At 46.3% G+C, this 20048-nt stretch overlaps 2 protein-coding genes across 3 annotated transcripts; one reads left to right on the top strand and one right to left on the bottom strand.

Moving 5' to 3' along the window:
- The first annotated feature begins 775 nt into the window (after positions 1-775).
- LOC101071111 (voltage-dependent L-type calcium channel subunit beta-3) lies at positions 776-10807 on the top strand. Of its 2 annotated transcripts, XM_029833885.1 has the most exons (14): positions 776-916; positions 1377-1469; positions 5445-5564; positions 6485-6607; positions 6712-6827; positions 6900-6979; positions 7065-7084; positions 7248-7325; positions 7534-7592; positions 7694-7794; positions 7868-8019; positions 8082-8177; positions 8261-8431; positions 9926-10807. In XM_029833885.1, the coding sequence occupies exons 1-14, from the start codon at positions 836-838 to the stop codon at positions 10316-10318; spliced, it is 1683 nt and encodes a 560-aa protein (XP_029689745.1). In that variant the 5' UTR covers positions 776-835; the 3' UTR covers positions 10319-10807. The 2 variants fall into 2 exon arrangements, with proteins under 2 accessions (XP_029689745.1, XP_029689746.1); XM_029833886.1 differs by lacking the exons at positions 776-916; positions 1377-1469 and adding an exon at positions 3421-3854.
- Positions 10808-10902: 95 nt separating this feature from the next.
- On the bottom strand, positions 10903-17553 carry ddx23 (DEAD (Asp-Glu-Ala-Asp) box polypeptide 23). Its single transcript, XM_011602631.2, has 17 exons — positions 17403-17553; positions 16560-16721; positions 16356-16463; positions 16065-16158; positions 15923-15988; positions 15708-15846; positions 15488-15621; positions 15257-15369; positions 15031-15174; positions 14606-14831; positions 14369-14514; positions 14097-14274; positions 13655-13897; positions 13421-13572; positions 13226-13334; positions 12941-13115; positions 10903-12859 (listed from the first exon to the last, which is right to left on the bottom strand). Exons 2-17 carry the CDS (start codon positions 16712-16714, stop codon positions 12636-12638), a joined length of 2406 nt encoding a protein of 801 aa, XP_011600933.2. The 5' UTR covers positions 16715-16721; positions 17403-17553; the 3' UTR covers positions 10903-12635.
- Positions 17554-20048: the final 2495 nt, after the last annotated feature.

The following is a 20048-nucleotide window of genomic DNA, read 5'->3' as shown; positions in this document are numbered from 1 at the left end:
TGGGCAGCTGGTTTGTCATGATCTGTATAACATGTGCACCAATTAGACTAAATAACTAGTAATAATTAGTAAATAACTAGTAATAAGACATAATTAGCGTGACCAACCAACTTTCTACCATCTGATCTTTTTTAGTAGTTTTATTTACACAAGAAAACCACACAAAGTAATCTCATGTTAACCGATTTCATCAATAAATAGTTATATCACACATCTAAATTTGACTGTTTTTTTAAAAATGAACATTAACAATTAACATTTTCTTTTCAGATGATGTGATGTAGGGGGGAAAGCAACAAAGCAGACCATAGTTTCACCCTGAACTCCCCTATAAAATAAATTAAAAGATCCCATTTTTCCAATATTCCACATACATTTGACATGATGCTCTGTTGATTCCACCTATGCAGCATTAGCGTCCATATAAATGTACGATCGGGCTGTTTCAAAGAGGCCAATTCGACTGGGCAAAAAAACCCTCAAAGTTTAAATCCAAGAACTCTTATTTGTGCGTAAATCGATTTTTCTGCCCACTTTCTCAGACACTGACACCCCCGGCACAGACGCGCACTTAGTACGGACCTCAGCGTTGGCTCCAGCGGTGACGCTTCCATCCCAAACGCTTTATTTGCGCCTCATCGCCGAACACGCACTCTCCTCCACGAGCGAACCCTTTTCTCTCTCGGCTGGGCACATTTAGAGCCTTTTCCCCGTCATATGTTCGCTCTCGGTGCCGCTTCCCCGCCGCGGATTCGCCTGTCTTTCGGTTCGGTGCCCGTCGTCTCCTGCAGGAGCCCATGTCCGTGCGTATCCCGCCTCCCTGCGCTCTCGGTAGATGGTGCAAGTCAAAATGTCCAAGTCGCCCGTAGACCCTCTGTCTGCCGTGGAAACTGGCTCCCAGTCGAACTATTTCCAGGTAAACGCGCGCTCCTCACCCCTTCCACCGCACGCACCTCTCGCCTTTTGACGCCAGTGCGGCGGAAGAAAGCGACCGGCTGCACATTAGGAGCTACTTGTTGTTGAATCTGAGGCGTTTTTAGGAGAAACACTTGGTCTTTTTTTCCCACCCCCGCCTTGACTAAAGCTGCAGATGGATGCATGATCAGGGAAGAAGAAGCGGCGGGTGTGATTAGAAATGGAACATATGCTCGTTGTTGCATGTAAATCACAGGGAATGGCACGTTAATTAATGTTTTATCATCTGACATGCTCCATATGGGAGAATGCCTGAAGCGCTGGTGCACTTGTAGCCTAATTCATCCGCGGGGCCTGTCGGCGCGCGGGCTGCTTCCTTCCTTTTGGGGGGGCTGTACTGGCAAAGGCCGGGGAAAAAGCAGCGTGTGCAGTTCAGCCTTGTGTCTTCTCGATGCCCACAGCTGCCCAGGAAGTTGCCTAAACGCAAGAGCCGCTTCAAACGCTCGGATGGCAGCACGTCCTCCGACACCACCTCCAGCTTCATCAAGCGGCAGGTAAAAGCATCCACACAACGGGAACGAGCGTTTTTATGCAGCCTTCTCTTGCTTTGCACAATGTTTTTCTTTGCACTTCCTCTTGTGTATTTTGTCTTTTGCATTTTGCACATTTTCCCGATCCGACACCGGGTTTTGCTCGGAATCTTTATTCTCTCTCCGGGTGTAGTTGCTCGGTTGTCCGGCAGGGGGCAGCACGTCGCTCAGTGCGCTGCTATGTTGCGTGAAAATCCCATCACAGCCCAGTTTTAGTAATTAACGTTTTCAGGTCAAGACTCGGATAGAGATTTGGCTGTTATTTAATTCAGTCTTTGGTGCTGCTGCTGCCCTTGTGCTGTTTAATTGCGGCGTTTACCTCCAAGTGGACATTTTACTTGATGGATCCCCTGCAGGGGGAGAGGACTCAGGTGATCTCCTCTGGAATCTGCATGTCCCAAAGGTTCAAGAGCCTCAGAGGTTAATTACTCCCCATATCAGATATAGTCTAACTAATCCAGGGATGAAATTAGTCAACTATCTAGAACTGTATCAGTTAAAATTGAAGATTTGAAGAGTGATACCCCCTTTTAATCATTTTATAGATGAAATAACCCTAAAAGAAGGGCAAAGGATAGAAGAGAGGCCATTTAACTGGTCTTTGAAATCATTTTTATGTAGTTTTTGCAAACATGGGCAATTCTAATAATAATGTAAGGTTAGATACTAGAGTAGATTGAAGCCTTTTAAAGACGTTAAAGCAGCGTTTTTTTCTGGGACCCGATCAACTAAATCCTAAAGCAGAAAATCTGAATCCAATTTTAATGTGGCTGAAGTCCAAATGGTTCTTAATTAGAATAAATAAGGATGCTCAAGAGAGAGAATCTGACATTTAGAAGATCTAAAATATCCAGCAATGCAGTTCAGTTAATGAATGAACCAAATCTAAATAAATGCTAAAGAACAAATCGTAAAAGTAGGACATTCTAGCGCGAGGCCAGATTTTAATGGCGTTTATTTTAGAGGCCGGAGGAGACGCGAGGGGCAGGTTTGTCTTTACTTTCTTCTCACAACAGCCCCTCCCAACCATCTACCCCCAACAGGGCAAAGAGTTTAAAATCAGGAGCAGCAAATCCCAGAGAGCAGAGATAGTTTCTGTGGTGGTGGGGGGGGGGGGGGGGGGCGTCTGTGGAGGAGCAGTGGTGTATGACTCATTTCTGCAGCAGGATTCAGCTGTAATATATGTGCATCGTATGTGGGACACCGGTCCGTTTGTTGTATTTTGGTGCTTTTCCCTCGCCGACGCTCCGCCTGAGAGCCTCTAATAACCCAGACGGCCAATTTAAATTAACTGTAATGAAGTGATGCTACAGCTGCGTCGGCTGTGTGTGTGTGTGTGTGTGAGAGAGAGAGAGAGTGAGTGTGTGTGACCAGATGGGGTGAGAATAGACAGGAAGCTGCTGTCGGTGTCTGGTTGCCCCTGGTCGGGGGGGTCTGGATGTGGCGCTGACGGGGAGAATCATATGAACGCCGTCAGACTGCACTGGCTCCGGTCCGGTCCGACGGACCGGCTCGTCCTTTTCACCTGGGTGTGTCGGGTTCTTCTGTGGTGCCGAGAGTTCTGCCTGAATCCGCCGGGTCAGTCCAGATTATTTTAGGTTGGGAGGTCGTCGCCACAGCGACCTCATAGCAGGAACATCCTGGGTTTAATCCCAGTTTAGAACTTGTCACGTGGGGTTTGTGTGTCCTGAGTGTGTGTGTGTGTGTGTGTGTGTGTGTGTGTGTGTGTGTGTGTGAACAGAAAACGTTTTGTGTATTTTTGTGAGATTACAACAAAGCAGATTGTAGAAAGGAGCAGTTTGAAGACCGTCTACAGTTTCAACAACAGTGGCGACCACCTGACAGATCTCCACACACACACACACACACACACACACACACACACACACACACACACACACACGGAACGCCCTTTTCTGCCGGCCGCAGGTGCTATGGAACCCACAGCTAAACGGCTCAAGGCTGTGTGATCCGAAATGGTGACCCTGTTGTTGAGGACTGTTTCCACAAGCCGTCGCACTAACGAGTGCGTTTACGGTTCGTTTACACCGTTTTTACACCTTAACGAGGATCACCGGCGCACCGGTGATGGAGCCGTCGGTCCTTCCTGGCGTCCAGACGTGAGCGATGACTACCAATCAGATCCCCCGGCTCTGCTACACCGGGCTAACATCATCAAACGGCTGTCTGACATAACGCTCTTCCCTCGCGCCCACCGCCACGTGGATTCCGCTTTTATGTCGGCGTGCGTCTGCGAGCGTTCCCAGTGAAGACGGGGAGGACCATAGGGTGAGGAAACTCACATTCATGTCTTTATCGGGCTCTAGCGCTGTCCTCCTAATCAGCCAGGTATGAAACTCTCTCTCACTCTCTGTCCATGTCTCCGTCTCCCCCCTCCATCCTTCCAAGGGTAGATATCTGGGTCTTATTGTGTTCTAATCCCCCCCCCCCGAGATAGCCTGGCTTTTATCTTGTCGCATAGATGTTTTCCATCGTCCCCCGGTCACTCTCCCTCGCGGCCGCCCTTCTCCTCTCCGGCGTCCGTCGTCAGATATGCTCGCTCTCCCTCTCCTCCGTCCTTACTCGCCCTCTGTTTCTCCCTCTCGGCGCCGCTCAGGCAGTGGTGCAGTGCTGCCTTTGCAGAGGGAGAGAGACCAGATACGGTTATCTAACGCGGACATAATCATAGAAATAAGAGCGCAGAGGTGCTAGATCACCGTTTCTCCGGGACTCAAAGTGCTGTTCTGGATTGGGGGGGGGGGGGAGCAAAGGTTTCGATCCGCCGGAGCCTGAGCGTGTTTTAATGCTGCGCTGCTGCTAATTGGTCCTCCAGATGATTTATTTTCTATATGCCGGCAAGATAGATGACCAGAGCCGCACAGTCGGCGAGGAGAGCCAAGGAAAAGTCCCTCCTGTTTGGTTACGTCGTGATTGATTAAGAAGGGCTGTAATTACGGGAACTGTGGACACGTGTCCTGGCTCTTTATTCTTCTTTTATACATTTAATTTACATCCCCCTGTTGCCTGTTGTTTCCACCGCAGCCGGATTTGTTGTCTCACTGCAGATGTTTTCTTCACTGACAGATTCAGGACTGAGTTCCTACAGAGATGCCAAATATAGGACTAATACACACACACACACACACACACACACACACACACACACGCAAGGTCCCAACACTGCATCTAGAGCTCCATTTCTTATTCCTCTGCATTTTCATAAGGGTTATTTAAAAACTTTAACAGATGAGTTTCTGGGAATGCTTAAAACACTTGTTTTCTTGTTTCCAGAGCCTGAACACGTCCAGGTTGAACAGCCATGATAAAGTATTTGGAATTCGTTTGAATTCAACTTTAGGGATGTTGCACTTCTATTTTTAGAGGCTTCCGATAGCTTTAAACATACATAGCAGGAAAAGAAACTGCCTCCCCCTAGTTTTCTAAAGTTCCCCCCTGTTACTGAAGCTCTGCAGAACAACTAACTGGTTTGCACTAAATGCAGCAGCAAATGTCACAGTTTTCACTACTTTTCCCGGGTTTCAAGTGTCCCTTTGTGTGTTTTATCTGCCGCTTTCAGAATAATGTCGCTGGAACGGATCCTGGACGTTGCACACAATGAAAAATGATAGCTAGCATATATATTGCTAATGAGGAGAGGTCCTGGGAGAATAAACAGCAAGGAAAGGATGTATGTGCTGCACTGTGGGGGATGATGGGATGGATTGGGGCCAAGCAGAAGGGAAGAGCAAGCAGTTGCCTCCTTTTGTGCTATATTTGGTCTCCGAGAACATGGCTGGTGTGGGAGAGCAGCGCGTTGTGTTGTGGGTTTGCGTGCGCTCCTGCAGAACGGCGTCTGTTTAGCGTCTGGTCGCCCGGGTGGCGTTGGGATGAAACGATTAATCACTGAATCGTCGTCCCCCTCCTGCTCTCTCCTGACAGGGTTCAGCTGATTCCTACACCAGTAGACCGTCGGATTCAGACCTGTCAGCAGAGGAGGACCGCGAGGCGTATCGGCGTGAAGCCGAGCGCCAGGCGCAGCTGCAGCTCGACAGGGCGAAGGTACGGCCGCGGTTACATAAACCGCTTCACCAAATTTGGGTTCAAAGTTTGTTGCTGTTGTTGCTTTATGCTTTTTAGCATCTCTGCTCTTATCTCACTGTGGGCTGGAAGACCAAATCTCCTTTTTAGTGGACAGTAATGGTGTCAGATTCCTTTCGTCTTTTTCCTGTTGATGCAGAATGATGTTGATCTGATGCGGCGCTGATAGGACTGACCTAAATTTATTGAGTCTCTTACTGTTGCCATGGAAATTAACATCCAAATCAGAATTCGACTGCGGCGGCTTCTTCTTTTTGAATTACTGTACCTGATTTCAGCCCTGTTGGTTGGACCACAGCATCAAAACTCCCAGATATTTTTGAAAACAAGGAATTTCTTGCCTGTGGGAGCTGCTTAAATATGTAGTTTTGTTGTATTCAGTATTTCACTCATAATAATCTGCTATAATTTTCTCTAATTGTAACAACCCAAGCCATTGTGTCACAATACTGAAGGGTCAGTTATAAGTTTCACATACTTCTATGGGTTTTATACATTTCTAATTCACCTTAATCAGCGACAAAGCACCTGTGTTTTGTTAATAATTATCCACATTAAAACCATTCTGTGAATGCTATTTTTCAGATCATTTTTACCAATAACCAACACAATTTAGCGGCATTTATTAGATTGTATTCATTTTCCACGGACCTCATATAAAGATTGAACAAAAAGATGTGAAGAAGTCCTTATAGGTGAGGTCAAAGCAGCTCCATCGCCCTCTAGCGGTGGACCCCGGTAACATTACGGTATATGACGCCACGTGACATGCTGACATCCTGGAGCTTTTTAGAATTTTTATCCAATTTTGGCTCTTACAAAAATCCCCTGCAGTGAAATAAAGACAGAACTATAATCTCGGATGTCGATTTGTCCTCCAGTCCAAACCAGTAGCGTTTGCAGTCAAGACGAATGTGAGCTACTGTGGAGCTCTGGACGAGGACTGTCCCGTCCAAGGAGCCGCTGTCAATTTCGATGCCAAAGACTTCCTGCACATCAAAGAAGTGAGTGGTTGCCCGTTCCGCTCGTCCCTCTGGTGACCCACGCCTCCATAATGTCAGAGCAGACCGGACAGACGTGACCCGATTCTGCTGTTGACTTTTAACAGAAGTACAATAATGACTGGTGGATCGGTCGACTGGTCAAAGAGGGAGCGGACATCGCCTTCATCCCCAGTCCTCTACGACTGGAGGCCATGAGGCTCAAGCAGGAGCAGAAGCAGAGGTCAGCTGGCATCCCTTCTCTGAGGAATCATCTACACCATCTATGATTCACTATTCTCTGCTGTTTGAGCAGGAAGGCTGGAGGTAATTCCTCCAGTTTGGGCGACATGGTGACTGGGAGCTGGAGGACCACGCCGCCATCTGCAGGCGAATGTAAGTACTGCTGGTTTCTCTTTCATGCTTTGCCCTCTGCCTTTGTGTTAGTCTGTCATTCATTCCTGTTTGTTGTTCTTACAAGCTAAACAGAAGCAAAAACAGGTAGGTTTTTGCCTTTAATGGAGATTCACCTGCGAACGAGTAACTTTAACTGTTAGCGGACGTCGCCAAGGCAACGGAAGCTCTCGAAAGCTGAAACTCAAACCGGAAAATTCATGCCGACATCTAGATTCAGCCGAGTTCAATGTATGACGCTGTTTTTCAGGAACACGTCCCTCCCTACGATGTGGTGCCCTCTATGAGACCGGTGGTCCTGGTGGGACCCTCGTTGAAGGGCTACGAGGTCAGACCGGCTCCTGAACTGACAACGCAATCACGTGTTTGAGCCAGTTATCTTTATATATGAATTTAATCTGCATATTTTAGCTGCGTGGGTCGCGATCACTTCAGCTTTAACGCTGACGGGATTAAATTAAATTAAATCAAATCTGTGCTATGAAGAATGTGATTTTCTCACCCTTTATGAGTGTCCGTTTGCTGGTGTTCCCTAGGTGACGGACATGATGCAGAAAGCTCTCTTTGACTTTCTGAAACACAGATTTGAGGGAAGGTCAGCAGCATGCGGGGAAGAGGGAACGATGAGTGGGAAAGTCTTCAGAAATCCAACCCAGAGGATCCACTTTGTGTTGTGTTCTTTCCCGTATTCCTCAGAATCTCGATCACCCGTGTGACTGCGGATCTTTCATTAGCCAAGAGGTCGGTCCTCAACAAACGGCCCATCATGGAGAGGTCCAACACTCGCTCCAGCTTAGGTGAGCAGGTTACCGCCCGCGCAGATCTGTTGGTAGGCTCAGATTTGGTGACTCTCCGGCGTCGTCTGCGCAGCCGAGGTCCAGAGTGAGATCGAGAGGATATTCGAGCTGGCCAAATCCCTGCAGCTGGTGATCCTGGACGCCGACACCATCAATCACCCCGCACAGCTGGCCAAAACCTCCCTGGCGCCCATCGTCGTCTACGTTAAAGTTTCCTCGCCAAAGGTAGAGTCGAACGCCGGGCGTGGCGATGTAGGGCCGCCGCTGACCTCGGCGTTCTCTTCCAGGTGCTGCAGAGGCTGGTTAAGTCCAGGGGCAAGTCTCAGAGCAAGCACCTGAACGTGCAGATGATGGCTGCAGACAAACTCTCTCAGTGCCCCCCCGTGAGCCAAAGTTTGATCAGAGATGCTCTATAAATTCTGGCTAAATCCGATAGAAATCACATGGTTTCCCCCTGCCCTCGTAGGACATGTTTGATGTCATTCTGGATGAAAACCAGCTGGAAGACGCGTGTGAGCATTTAGCCGAGTACCTGGAGGTCTACTGGCGCGCCACTCACCTTCCAGGCAACACCCCCCTCAACCCTTTACTGGATCAGAGTCTGATGACCCCGCCCTCCGCCATGTCCAGCCTGCAGGTGAGCGCGTCTCCAGCGCCGTAGAGGTCCGTCGGTTTCACCTCTTAGCATCGCCGCGGCCGCTTAATTGACCCGCGTGTAGCCGCGAGGGCGGGATGAGGATGTTTAAGCGCAGCTGCGCCAGGTTGTGTTGAATGTTGTCACTGTCCGTAGCTGCTCCTCATCTCAGGTTCTCTTCTGTGTCCTTTTGTCTGCAGTTGTCGTCTGTCCACTCATTCATGCTTAACATTTTTGCAGTTTTCTGAAACACAGGAATTAATTGAATGATCGCTTACAAAAAGGGGTGAGTAGCAGGGTTTATATGTTTCTCACGCTGTGTGTATTTGCAGAACTTACACCCCCCCCCACCCACGCACACACACACACACACACACACACAAAACACTTGAACACAGAGAGAAACAGTATTTCAGTAGCTCCAGTGTAACCACGAGCTTTCTGGGAGGAAACTTCACAAAGCACATTAATACATTTTTTAGAAATTAATCTTTTTAAAAAGACGTTAGTGACACTCATCTGGATCGATATTGCTTCCTTTTGTTTCTCTGTGGATTCTAACAGTGGCTCACGATGCTAACGCAGGTCTCAAACCTCAAACGCTCACATATTCATATAGTTTCATGCATAAAACCATGACCAGGGCCAAATCCTGCCATTCAGCTGTTTCACTGACCCGTCTTTGTTTACTAACCTGTGTACACAACGGTTGTGCCACATCCTTCATACCTTTAAATCTCCATGCACAATGTCATTATATTTCATGTCACTGTGTATTTGGGGCTTCGTTTCTTACGTGAAACATGCCAGTTTTGAATAAATGTGACAGTTGCAAGTACATGTTTCAGCCTCACGTACTGAACAGAGGTTCGCAGATCACCGTCTGATTTGTGAAGTTTGTCAGAAGCACAGCAGTCTTCTGTCTCCTCCGTGGTTTCCATTTGCCCTGTTTGCTCACCATCCAGCCCAAAGTCTGATCTCTAATTTGAACTGGCTTTGAAAAGCAGATGGACGAGGACGGCCACTGGGGGCTTGATGGGTCGCCACCTCTGAGGTCATGTTCTCACAGGCTGCAGGCCGCGAAATGGAACAAAGTGGAGGAGTTTCACCACAATGCGGGCCTTTGCTGCCACCTTGTGGCTGAAACTGTCATCGCCTCCGTGTCTCACACGTCACACAAGAGACTGTTTTAATGATTTAAAGGATAATGTACCTCCAACCCAAGTGTACACAGATAAAACTCTGTAAACCTAAAAATGAAAAAGGACTTTGAAGAGATTTAAGACATACCAAGATATTATAGTCAAATTTAAACTGTGATTTTGGGGCTTTTGTATATAAGAATTGGTACATGATGCATTAACAATTGGTTTTTCATTCCCTCCATCCATGAAGAAACACTTCCTTCAAAGTCCTTATCACATTTCCTTTTGTTCCTGTGGAAAAAACTCTGATTCCTCTAAATGTTTCTTGTGTTTTTGCCCCTCTGTCCTCCAGAACAAAAACCAGTCACAACCTCATGAGGTGGTGGACCTGGAGGCTGACGAGGAGGAGGAGGAGGAGGTGGGTGAAGAGGCCCACTCCCCCCTGGAGCAGGACAGTCTTATGCCATCTGATGAGGCCAGCGACTCCCTGTCTCGAGGCCAGAGGGGGAGCCCCTCCACCAGGGGTGGCGAGGAGGAGGAGGAAGGGGAGGATGAATACACCTCCCCCCGCCACACACGCACATACAGGGACATGTACCCACCTCACCATGGCCACACGGGCGCCGCCCACAGCGCCAACGGGCACGAGTCCCAGGACAGGCTGCTGCGACACGAAGCTCAGCAAGGTCACAACCAGAGGAACAGCCGGCAGCGCAGCCGCCCCTGGCCCCGAGACACCTACTGAGCTGAGGCCCCCACCTCCAGCTCCAGATAGGCCACCGCTCCACATCCATCACAACTTCCTAACACAGTCCTCCCTCAGTTAGAAACAGACATCCAGTTTCAGGTCTATTCTCCCAGTTCATTTAAATCTTGGGGGCATAAACAACCCCCCCCCCCAATCAGATGGAATCCAACAGGGCTACTCACCGCTGCAGTAAAACACTTCCAGGCTACCAGCAGTTCGTGAACTCTGCTTCGCCGAATGTTTCTCTATCGTAGGATGTCTCATGCACTGGCCTTAAAACTCCTCAGACTTTTAAAGCCTCTTTATTCTTGCATGTTATCGTTATTTTAAGACTATTTGCACATTAACTTCACAACAGGACGAGTGATCTTTCGGGGTGAACTCGCGTAAAGAGCGTTGGATCATGTATATACCGGCGGGGCCCCTGGGTTTTGTCTCATCGCTTCAATATTTGTTTGATTTGGTGTTTGCCGGTTTGTGTCGTCGCCATCATCCGCGCGTGCGCTCAGCTCCGAAGTCGCAGTGGTGCCGTGCGCCCCGTTGCACAACCCCTCTCTTCAACACCGTTATTTTTTTTTTTTAAAAGGCACAGAGAATGTAAACGCGGCTAAGAATAGGGGATGTTTGAAAGGATGAGTTGCCCAACTGTTTACATCCACATTATCACATGAATCAAGCACAGGCAGCGCAGCTGCGCCCCCCCACCCCCCACCCCCACGTCCAGGCTCCACCGAATGTAAGCTTGCATGCATTTGCACCTCCGATCCGACACCCGATCACCCTGTAATTCGATTGTAGCACGTTATTGATTGTAGCATCTACAGTTCCTGCACCCGTCTCTCACCCCCCCCCACCTCCCGTGTATCCTGGCCACACGTTCGATCACCAAGGCAGATCCTCAGGTGTTAACGCCCGCCCGAGCGTCCTGAAAGACCCGTAGCACCCCGCCATGTCGTTCTGCCCCCGTGCCGACGACGAGGTCGGACGTGACCTTAAAGCGTCACCGGTTTACTGCTTCCATGTCTCACGTGTTCTCTATCTAGTGTTCTGCATATTTTTAAGAAGAAAAAAACAAAGAAACAGCATGATTTTAAAAGAAAAAAAAAAAGAAAAAAAATCTATGCAAGTGTTGCATGAATATCTGATTCTTTTCACGGTTAAATATTTTAGTAATGCATCGTCGCGTCTCGTAGAGATCGTTTTGACATCGGGGCTACTCACTCGGTTAGAAGTCATCACTTTATTTATCCGCTAAAACTCAGCCGGGGACTTTTAACACAACATTGGCTAAAATACCGACACCAAAAAAGAAGAAACTAAATCTATGTTTTTAATTTGCAACAGCAGAAATGAGCGCCGAAGCCCCGCACGTGTCAGTTTAGAACAAGGAGCTCTTCGCGTCATGTTTTGGCAAATCGCGTTTTTTCCGAGCGGACCAACTCAGCAACTGTTAAAGAAGTTGAGGTTTTTTCCAATTTTTGAAGCACAATTTTTACAAAGGTCATGACTTAGTTTTCTGTCTTACGTATGCAATACTAAACATGGGAAAACTTTAAAGACGCCTTAGACCATCCGGACTTCCTCTTTTGTGTGAGTAGAAATTAGAGAGAGAAAAAAGTTGCACTACGTTTCTTTTTCGGGGATGGTTGCTTTACGATGCAATAACTGCACTAAACACGAGCGTGTTTTCACCAGGCGACCACAGCGTGCTAGTGTGACCCAACACGCCTCCTTCCCTCCTGATCAAAAGAGACAGCAAGTATGTAAAAAAAAATAAAGTGAGACATTTCCTGCCTGATGTTGTATAGAATGCTTTCTATGATAATAGATTTACAATGCTAAGAGGAAAATATACTTCAACAAAATAAAACGTGACATTTTACACGCTTGAGTCCAGTGTTTCACTCTTGTGCACCTTTTTATTCTGAAATCAGCCAGCATGGATAAAAGACATGTTGGAGATCAAAGGTGTTTGCTTTGATTTCCGTTGGGCCAAGAGGGATTTGGGCAGTGACGCAGGTCATCGCTCAGGAATTAGGTCCAGGGCAGGTCACATATATTTCACTGTGGTTAAGAACAGATACGTACAGAACTGTGACCTCACGACCCCCCTGGATGTATCACATTAACTGTATTGGTCTGTTGCGATGCTCAGGAAGAGCGTCGAAACGTCTGATCGCTCAACAGTCAAAGGTTAAAAATAACTGCGTCCACACTCAAGCTGTCATTTATCCCAACACGAGATCAATGTAGAAAGAAAAATGAACAAAAAAAGAGGGGAGATAAAAGACTTGTACGTGTTGGTGTGGACAGTTCAAGCGAAGATGGTCTCCTCGCGTCTCTTCTTGGTCAGGATGGTTCCGGGTTTGTGCTGAGCATCCGGGTGGTTGGTCAGTTCTGGGGGGCAGGTGGAGACTGGGCTCTCCAGGATGGCTTGCTTCAGGTCATAAAACACGGCCGAGTCCTCTTTAGTGAGGAAGGTCAAGGCCACGCCACTCTTACCCGCACGACCAGTACGACCGATACGATGGATGTAGTCTGGCGAGGAGGTGGGAGGAAAATTGTTTATAGAAATGTATAATAACATGAAGAAGAGTGGAGAGAAACAAGGCTTCATACCTTCGATGTTCTTCGCCATGTCGTAGTTAACGACCATGGAAACGTCATGGATGTCGATACCTCGACCGGCGACGTCTGTGGCCACCAGGATATCTTTGGCTCCCGCTTTAAGGTTGGAGAGGGCGAACTCTCGCTGCTCCTGGCCTTTGCCACCGTGCAGCGTGCAGGCGTTGTACTGCGACAAGAAAGCACAGGGCAAACTTTGTCATAGGCGGTCTACGTTAGGGGCTCCGCTAAAGCTGAACAGCAGGCCTGAACAGACGTCGAAGACTCTGGATTACTTACTCCCATCTTCTCCAGAGACTTGGCCAGTACGTCACAACCCTTCTTCTGGTTGACGAAGATGATGATGGGAGGCTCGAAACCGTGCGACAACACCTCCAACAGCTTCTTCCTGCAGAGCAACAGAGGAAGGAAGCGCTCAGTCTGACGTGTTGGCGATAATCAGCGTGGTGTTGGGCGGCCAGCTGCGTGTCTCACCTCTTCTCTCCCTCTGACATGAGCAGCACCTTCTGCTCGACTCTCTCGTGAGGTTTGCCGGCGGAGCCGATATAAACCACAGCGGGGCGTCTCAGGTAGCTCCGGGCCAGGCGCTCCACAGCTGGAGGCATGGTGGCTGTGAACATGACGGTCTGAAGGGTTGAGGGGGGGGGGGGGAAATGGGGATTAACACCCAGCTGTGCTTTTCAAGCAGGTTCTCACTGACAAACACACCTGTCTGTATTTATTTTTCCCTGATTCGAAGTTCATCATCATCTTATCGGGGTCCTCCGCCTCCTCCGTGTCCGGCTTCTGATTGGTGACTGGGATGAACTCCAGGATCTTTTGGACGTCGGGTTCGAAGCCCATGTCGATCATACGATCGGCCTCGTCGAGGACCACGTATGTGCAGCGACTCAGGACCAGGTATCGGTTGTCCAACACGTCGATCAGACGGCCGGGGGTCGCGATCACGATCTGTAGGCGAGAAAGGTCATTATTACCTAGAGTGGACAACAGGTGGCTCTTCCATGTGACCCTGTGATCATCAGAGCTGACCATCGACATACTTATTTGCAGACCCCTCATCATGTATGTGCTGTATGATCGTTATTGACCATAACAAAAAAGAAATCATTCAAATTGCCTAAAGAATTGGGCTATATTGATGGTTTACCTCACAGCCCATCCTGAGACGGAAGCCCTGGTCCTCTCTGGAGATTCCACCAATCACAGCTACGGTGCGAATGCCGAGCGGTTTCCCGAACTTTATGGTCTCCTCTTCGATCTGCTGAGCCAACTCACGAGTCGGGGCCAAGATGACAGCATACGGACCCTGGTCCGAGTCCTCGATCCTGCACCACAAACAGGAGGTCCAAAGTTAAGATATTAGCCTAAACACAAAACAGGCAAATATTCTTTTGATTATTTGGATGTGAAATTTGGCACCTGTCAATTTTGGGCAGGGTGGTGATCCAGACCAGCAGCGGAATCAGGAAAGCAGCCGTTTTACCGCTACCGGTTTCTGCCACGCCGATGATGTCACGGTTCTGCAAGCCAATAGGAATGGCCTGCCTCTGAATCGGAGTGGGTTCCTGGAATTTCAAACATCGATATTAGAAATGTGTAAGCCTAATAAAAGGAGAAACAAAAGGAGAAGAGAGGACCTGAAGGGAAACGGCTCACCTTGTAGCCACATTTGTCGATGACCTCCAGGATGTGGTCCGGCAGGGAATACTCCTTCCAGTTCCTGATGGGGTTCGGGATCTTGCCTCCCTTGGTGGTAATGCTGTAGTCCTCTCTGAAGATTCGCCAGTCTCTGTCCGTCATCTCATCCAGCTTCTTCTGAGACCAGTGTCTGTCATCCCAGCGCTGCTTAGCTTCCTTCTTTCGCATCTTCTTCAGTCTCGTCCTGAGACGAGAGTAAAAGTGAGGGAAGAGTTAAGGATGCAGTCGGAAAGTTGTCGGCATGCTTAATATCTGCAGCACATCTGTTGCTGCCCGATGACGCAGATCTTTGCCTTTCCTTTTCCTATCACTCAGAATTCTCATTTTGGTCGGAGCGATTTGAGATCTGACAAAAGGTAACAGAAAAATTGTGTTTCACTCACTCTTCTTGCTCCTTCTCTTCCAACGTCCGCCTCTTCTCCATGAGGTCACCGTAGAAACGCGACTGTTCTCTCTTCTGCTGCTTCAGGTCGATGCCGGCGATGAATCCTCGCCCGTAGAGCTGAACCTGATGTTTTTCTTTGTAACTGATTCCCACATTATGAATACATTAATAACATACACTAATGTGTTTAGAATAATTGGAACACAAGTTTTATACGGACTCACATCGGGTTGTAGTCGACCGAAGTGTCTTCAGAAGCGTCCCACTCAAACACAAACTTCCTGTCGTTAAGGTGACGAGTCCGCTTGCGTTTTTTAATGCCGCCCAGGTAACGTTCCTAAAAATGATTGGAGTTATCTGTTTTTATCAATGTCGTTGCAGCAAAACATGCATCCAGTCCATATTTGGATATTAGACTGTAAATTTCATTCAGAGGTAAAATAAGGGAAGAAAACCTTGATAGCGTGGAGTTCTTTGCTCTTATCTTTCTCCACTCTGAGCTTCTGGCGCTCACCGTCATCTTCATTTCCGTTGTTTTCTCGCTCGATTCGCTCTCTTCGTTCTCGTCTCTCCCTCTCCTGTGGGTCCTCTGTCTCACACATTGAGATCATTACACTTTGATAAAAGCAAGATTTTCATTTTTCATTTCAATGAAAGAGCCTGAACAAAACACACCCATCATCTTTCTCCCAATATCCTGGAACATCCTTCTCTTTTTTCTCTCCTCATCCACCGCCTTCCTCCTTTCCTCTGTCTCCTGCTCCCTGCGCTTTATAGCTTCAGCTTCTCGCTCTGCCTTGGAAAGGAACTTGGGCTAAAGAGAACAAAATAGGAACATAGAGTGAGTGGTAATAAAATCTCAAACAAAATAATTGTTATCGCCATCTCACCTTTGCCTCTGCTTCCTCTGCTGCCTTCTTCTTGGCAAGAAGCTCTTCCAAAGATAAAGGTTGGACCTGAAATTAAATTTAAACTGTAAAACACAAACAAGAAACCACAGAAGGAAGCGAGTAAGGCGAGACAATTTTTTACCTTCTCTTTCTTCTTATTTTCTTCTTCCTCCTCTTCTGCTTTGATATTCTTCTCTTTCTTCAATTTCGCATCCCTTGATTTAGGGGATAGGCTTCTATAATCAAACATAAGGAGCCATATAGGAGATTATAAACTCTCAAAAATTTAATTTAATGTTAAGGAAATGGCTTTTATTGCTTGACAAAATCACTGGTGTGAGTGGTGTAAATCACGTTTCCTGACATCAATTTTATGTTTACAGAGCTGTGAAATGAACTGGTGTGAATGTTGAATATCTATACATTCACATACCTGGACCGCTTGCTGCGATCACGGCGATGGCCATCTCTGTCCTTGCGGCTTCGATCTCTGTCTTTATCTCTGTCACGCTCCTTCTCTCTGTCTTTCATACGTCGATCTCTAAAACAAGAGCATAATCAAAAAGTGCATGTTTGAAGTGCGTGCAAGATTATGTCAAAATGAAACCATGTGACAACCTAATGGTCAAGACATTACCTTTCCTGAGATTTAGAACGATTCCGTTCACGAGAACGGTGACGTTTACGTGCCGGTGAGGATTTACGGTCCCGGTCTCTCGATCGGCTACGTTTCCTCTCTCTGTCTTTGGTCCCTGATGATTCCACATCTTTCTTGTCCGAGTCAGCTGCCATCTGTATTCTGAAAAAAGGGACGATTACATACAAATATAAAGCCGACTCCATAATATTGCAATGCACTATTTCATGAGTTGTTACAGATCTACTTGGTTGTTTTTCCACAATGTTTTGCTGTAATCAAGAACAATATCACTAAAAGAGAGAATATGTCTGCTGATTTACATTGTTTTCGATTATTCGTTAGCATTTTTACTATTTGGTCATATATAGATGCATATACCGTCTTATCGCTTCGTTTATACGGTTATAAAATACTTGCTGTGCACATTTTTGATACGTTGTATTTCAATTACAGGTAAAGCGTAATTCTATTTAGTAATAATAATTGCCATTTGAACGTTTAATTGAACAATGTTGGGCTATCTTTCGTCTTTCTGAGCACAACTGCTAAGAGAATCGCACTTTCAAAAATAGGATTTCCTGTAATGATGAAGTATGAAATAATTTACCACAGAATTACTTTAGCGATTGAGTTAGATATAATCAGAGTTGGGATTTGATGGATGAATACAGTAATGCGCGTTTCCCTAGCTAGCTTAACAACTTAGGGAAAATACAAAATATGTGCAACCGAGTACCCAAGCAAGCACCTCAAATTCCATAGCCATGTTAGAAATGTATACTTGGTAGTCGAGGTTTGATTTAAAGTATGAATTAGTATTCGATTTGGAAATAACTTTACCTGAATTACTTGTCAACAAAACCCTTGCGATACGCAAACGCTTCAAGAAGACGCCATAATTCACGAAATGACCTACAAGCAGAAATGGCTTGTGGGAGTTGCAGTCACGTTCGCGCGTGGTAGAGAACAAATGGCAATTTAATTAACTACATTTCCCGGTGCATCAAAGGCTTTGTGTCAGGACCCCTCACGCAGGCACCTAAATGCCTGAGAAAAAAAACAAAAAACAAGACCAGTTATCTATTTCGATGCAATATTGAGACACAAGGTGGCAATCGTGATGCAAGTTACAACCACGGAAATCAAAGCTACAAAACCGTAATTCCTTTTTTAAAATGCACTTACGTCATTAAAAGAAAAACATACAAACATAAATGTACGAAAGCCCCACCGGGTGGAGCCCAGTGCTGCTGGGGTTAGATGGTTCATAACCTACCGCCTCTCCAGAAACCCTCAAATTCCATTCTCAAATAACAATATATGAAAAATAATTACGTGTGTTATTGAGTTGATTTTTTTTAAATCATCTATATTATCTATGTATGTTACGGAGACAGATTAAAGGCATCTTAGATGCTGCCATGTTTGACCACAGTCCAGAATAGCTCAGCACTGATTCATATTCTGAACATGTCTCTTTCGCAGGGAAGATCAAGTGAGATTTCTGGAGACCTTTCTGAAGGTGAAGCAGTTTCAATTGGCAGAGATCAAGGTTGATAGTATTAGACATTAAAAAATACACAAAAGGGATGAACTCAGAGAAGAAAACAAAAGACATGCTTAGACTATAAAAGTCATATTAGAACCGTGGTCATTAGCATTCCTTTGTTTCTCCGATCAGCTTTGATTATATCCTACTCAAGTCTGAATAAGGATAAAAAGCTGTGCATGAAATTAAATATGTATTTGCACACACCCTCTCTTTCTCTTTTATACTCATTGCCAATGTTTTGGAGGCACTCTTACACAGCCAGTGTTATATTTTTAATAGTCTGAGAGCCTGTCTGGTCAGCCATAATCAAAGTTTGTCCTTCATTTGATCTGGTTTCCATAACCATTAACACATGAAATATACTTTCTAGGATCTTCATGAATGATATGGAGACAATGTAAGGGCTGAATGTTTTGCTGAACTATATGATTTTTCTGTCTATTTTTTAGAACATGAATAGCTTTATATGTATGACTGTCACAGTCAGAGGTTGACCTCTTTTTAACTCAGGCAACAATTGCCCACAACAACTGACCACTGATCACACTTAAGAGTAGCTCTATAAAACAAGGTCAGACATTTTTAAAACCACAATTTTCATCTTCATTACACTTTGGAGTCGATCCTTTTATCACCGGAACAGACTAGGCTGACATTTTGTGATTGGATGGCAAAGATATGTCCCTGTTAAGCCAAACATACATATCACATCTCTAAAAGCCTCCATAACTCCTATCCTGCAGTCTGCCCCTTTTCCACGCATCCTATGTGCCCTAGTCTTGGCTCCCTTCCCCCTCTGCTCCCCGATGCCAGGCCTGGTTGTCTAATTACAGCGGGGAAAAAACAGTGACTCCTGACATGCCCTCGGGCTGTGCCAAGCATGTGGCATGAACTGGGAGTTTCAATCTGGTGGAGGTGAACAGAGAGGGTGAGGGTGATGATGGGTCTGGGGGAGTCACAATATGGCAAACAAGGGAGGGGACATGGCAGCCATTGTTGTACAAGTCTATTTATGCCTGGTACAGACACATGGGGTATGTTTGTGTGTGTGTGTGCGTGTGTGTGTGTGTGTGTGTGTGTGCGCGCGATTTTGAAAAAAATATGCAGAGCAGACAGGATAAACTGCTTAGTATACACAGCACACACTGACACACATTCATACACTGATTCGTGTGTATATTGTTAACGCCTGAATGCTCGTGGCTGCAAATTCAGTAATCAGGCATAAATGCACATTCAGCTCAAATTACATTTAAATGTTGTTTTAAAAAAAGAGGGGGGGGGGGGGGGGAATCTTAATTTTAAATGAGCATAGAGTTATTTTGTTGAGTACCGTGTGCTGTATATGAACACCGCTGCTGTAATATCACTGTGATCCGGACCTCAGGGCAGAAACGCCGTAGTGTGTGCTATCCCAAAATGCTCAGAGCATCCTACGTCCCTGCCTGAGCCTTTCACGTCCCAGAACATTTGGGCTGACAGAGAGGAGCAGATTCTTTTGATGCTCTGACCTAATCTTGATGGAAAAAATCTTTAACAGTGAAGATAAGGCACACCGAAAGAAAGAAAATTGAAAGAAAATTGTTTAATATAGCTGTAAATCTAGTCTAGTATTATTATGATAATCTAGGTTTTTATTCCAGTTTTGAGGATTTTTCTGGATCTATGTGTAAGTATTATTGGTGAACCTGTGGGGTTCTTCAGGGCTTTGTGTTCAGTCCCCTTCTCTTTATCACAGACTGATCCCAGAGGGATCTTCTGACTACAATAATCACATAGACCACACCTAAAAGATGCCCCCAAATAAATGTAGCGTGATCAAGAACTGCTATCGATATTTGTTACCCAGAGGAGGAATTATACAAACCGCAATACCATCTGGATAGAAACAATAGTTCTTTTTTTAAGAAGTAATTGCTTTCTTTTTTTTTGGA

The sequence above is a fragment of the Takifugu rubripes genome, chromosome 3 (assembly GCF_901000725.2).
Source record: "Takifugu rubripes chromosome 3, fTakRub1.2, whole genome shotgun sequence".
In the NCBI taxonomy this organism is placed as follows: Eukaryota; Metazoa; Chordata; class Actinopteri; order Tetraodontiformes; family Tetraodontidae; genus Takifugu; species Takifugu rubripes.
The sequence above is the reverse complement of the archived record's forward strand: the minus strand, read 5'-3'. Positions and strand labels throughout refer to the sequence as shown.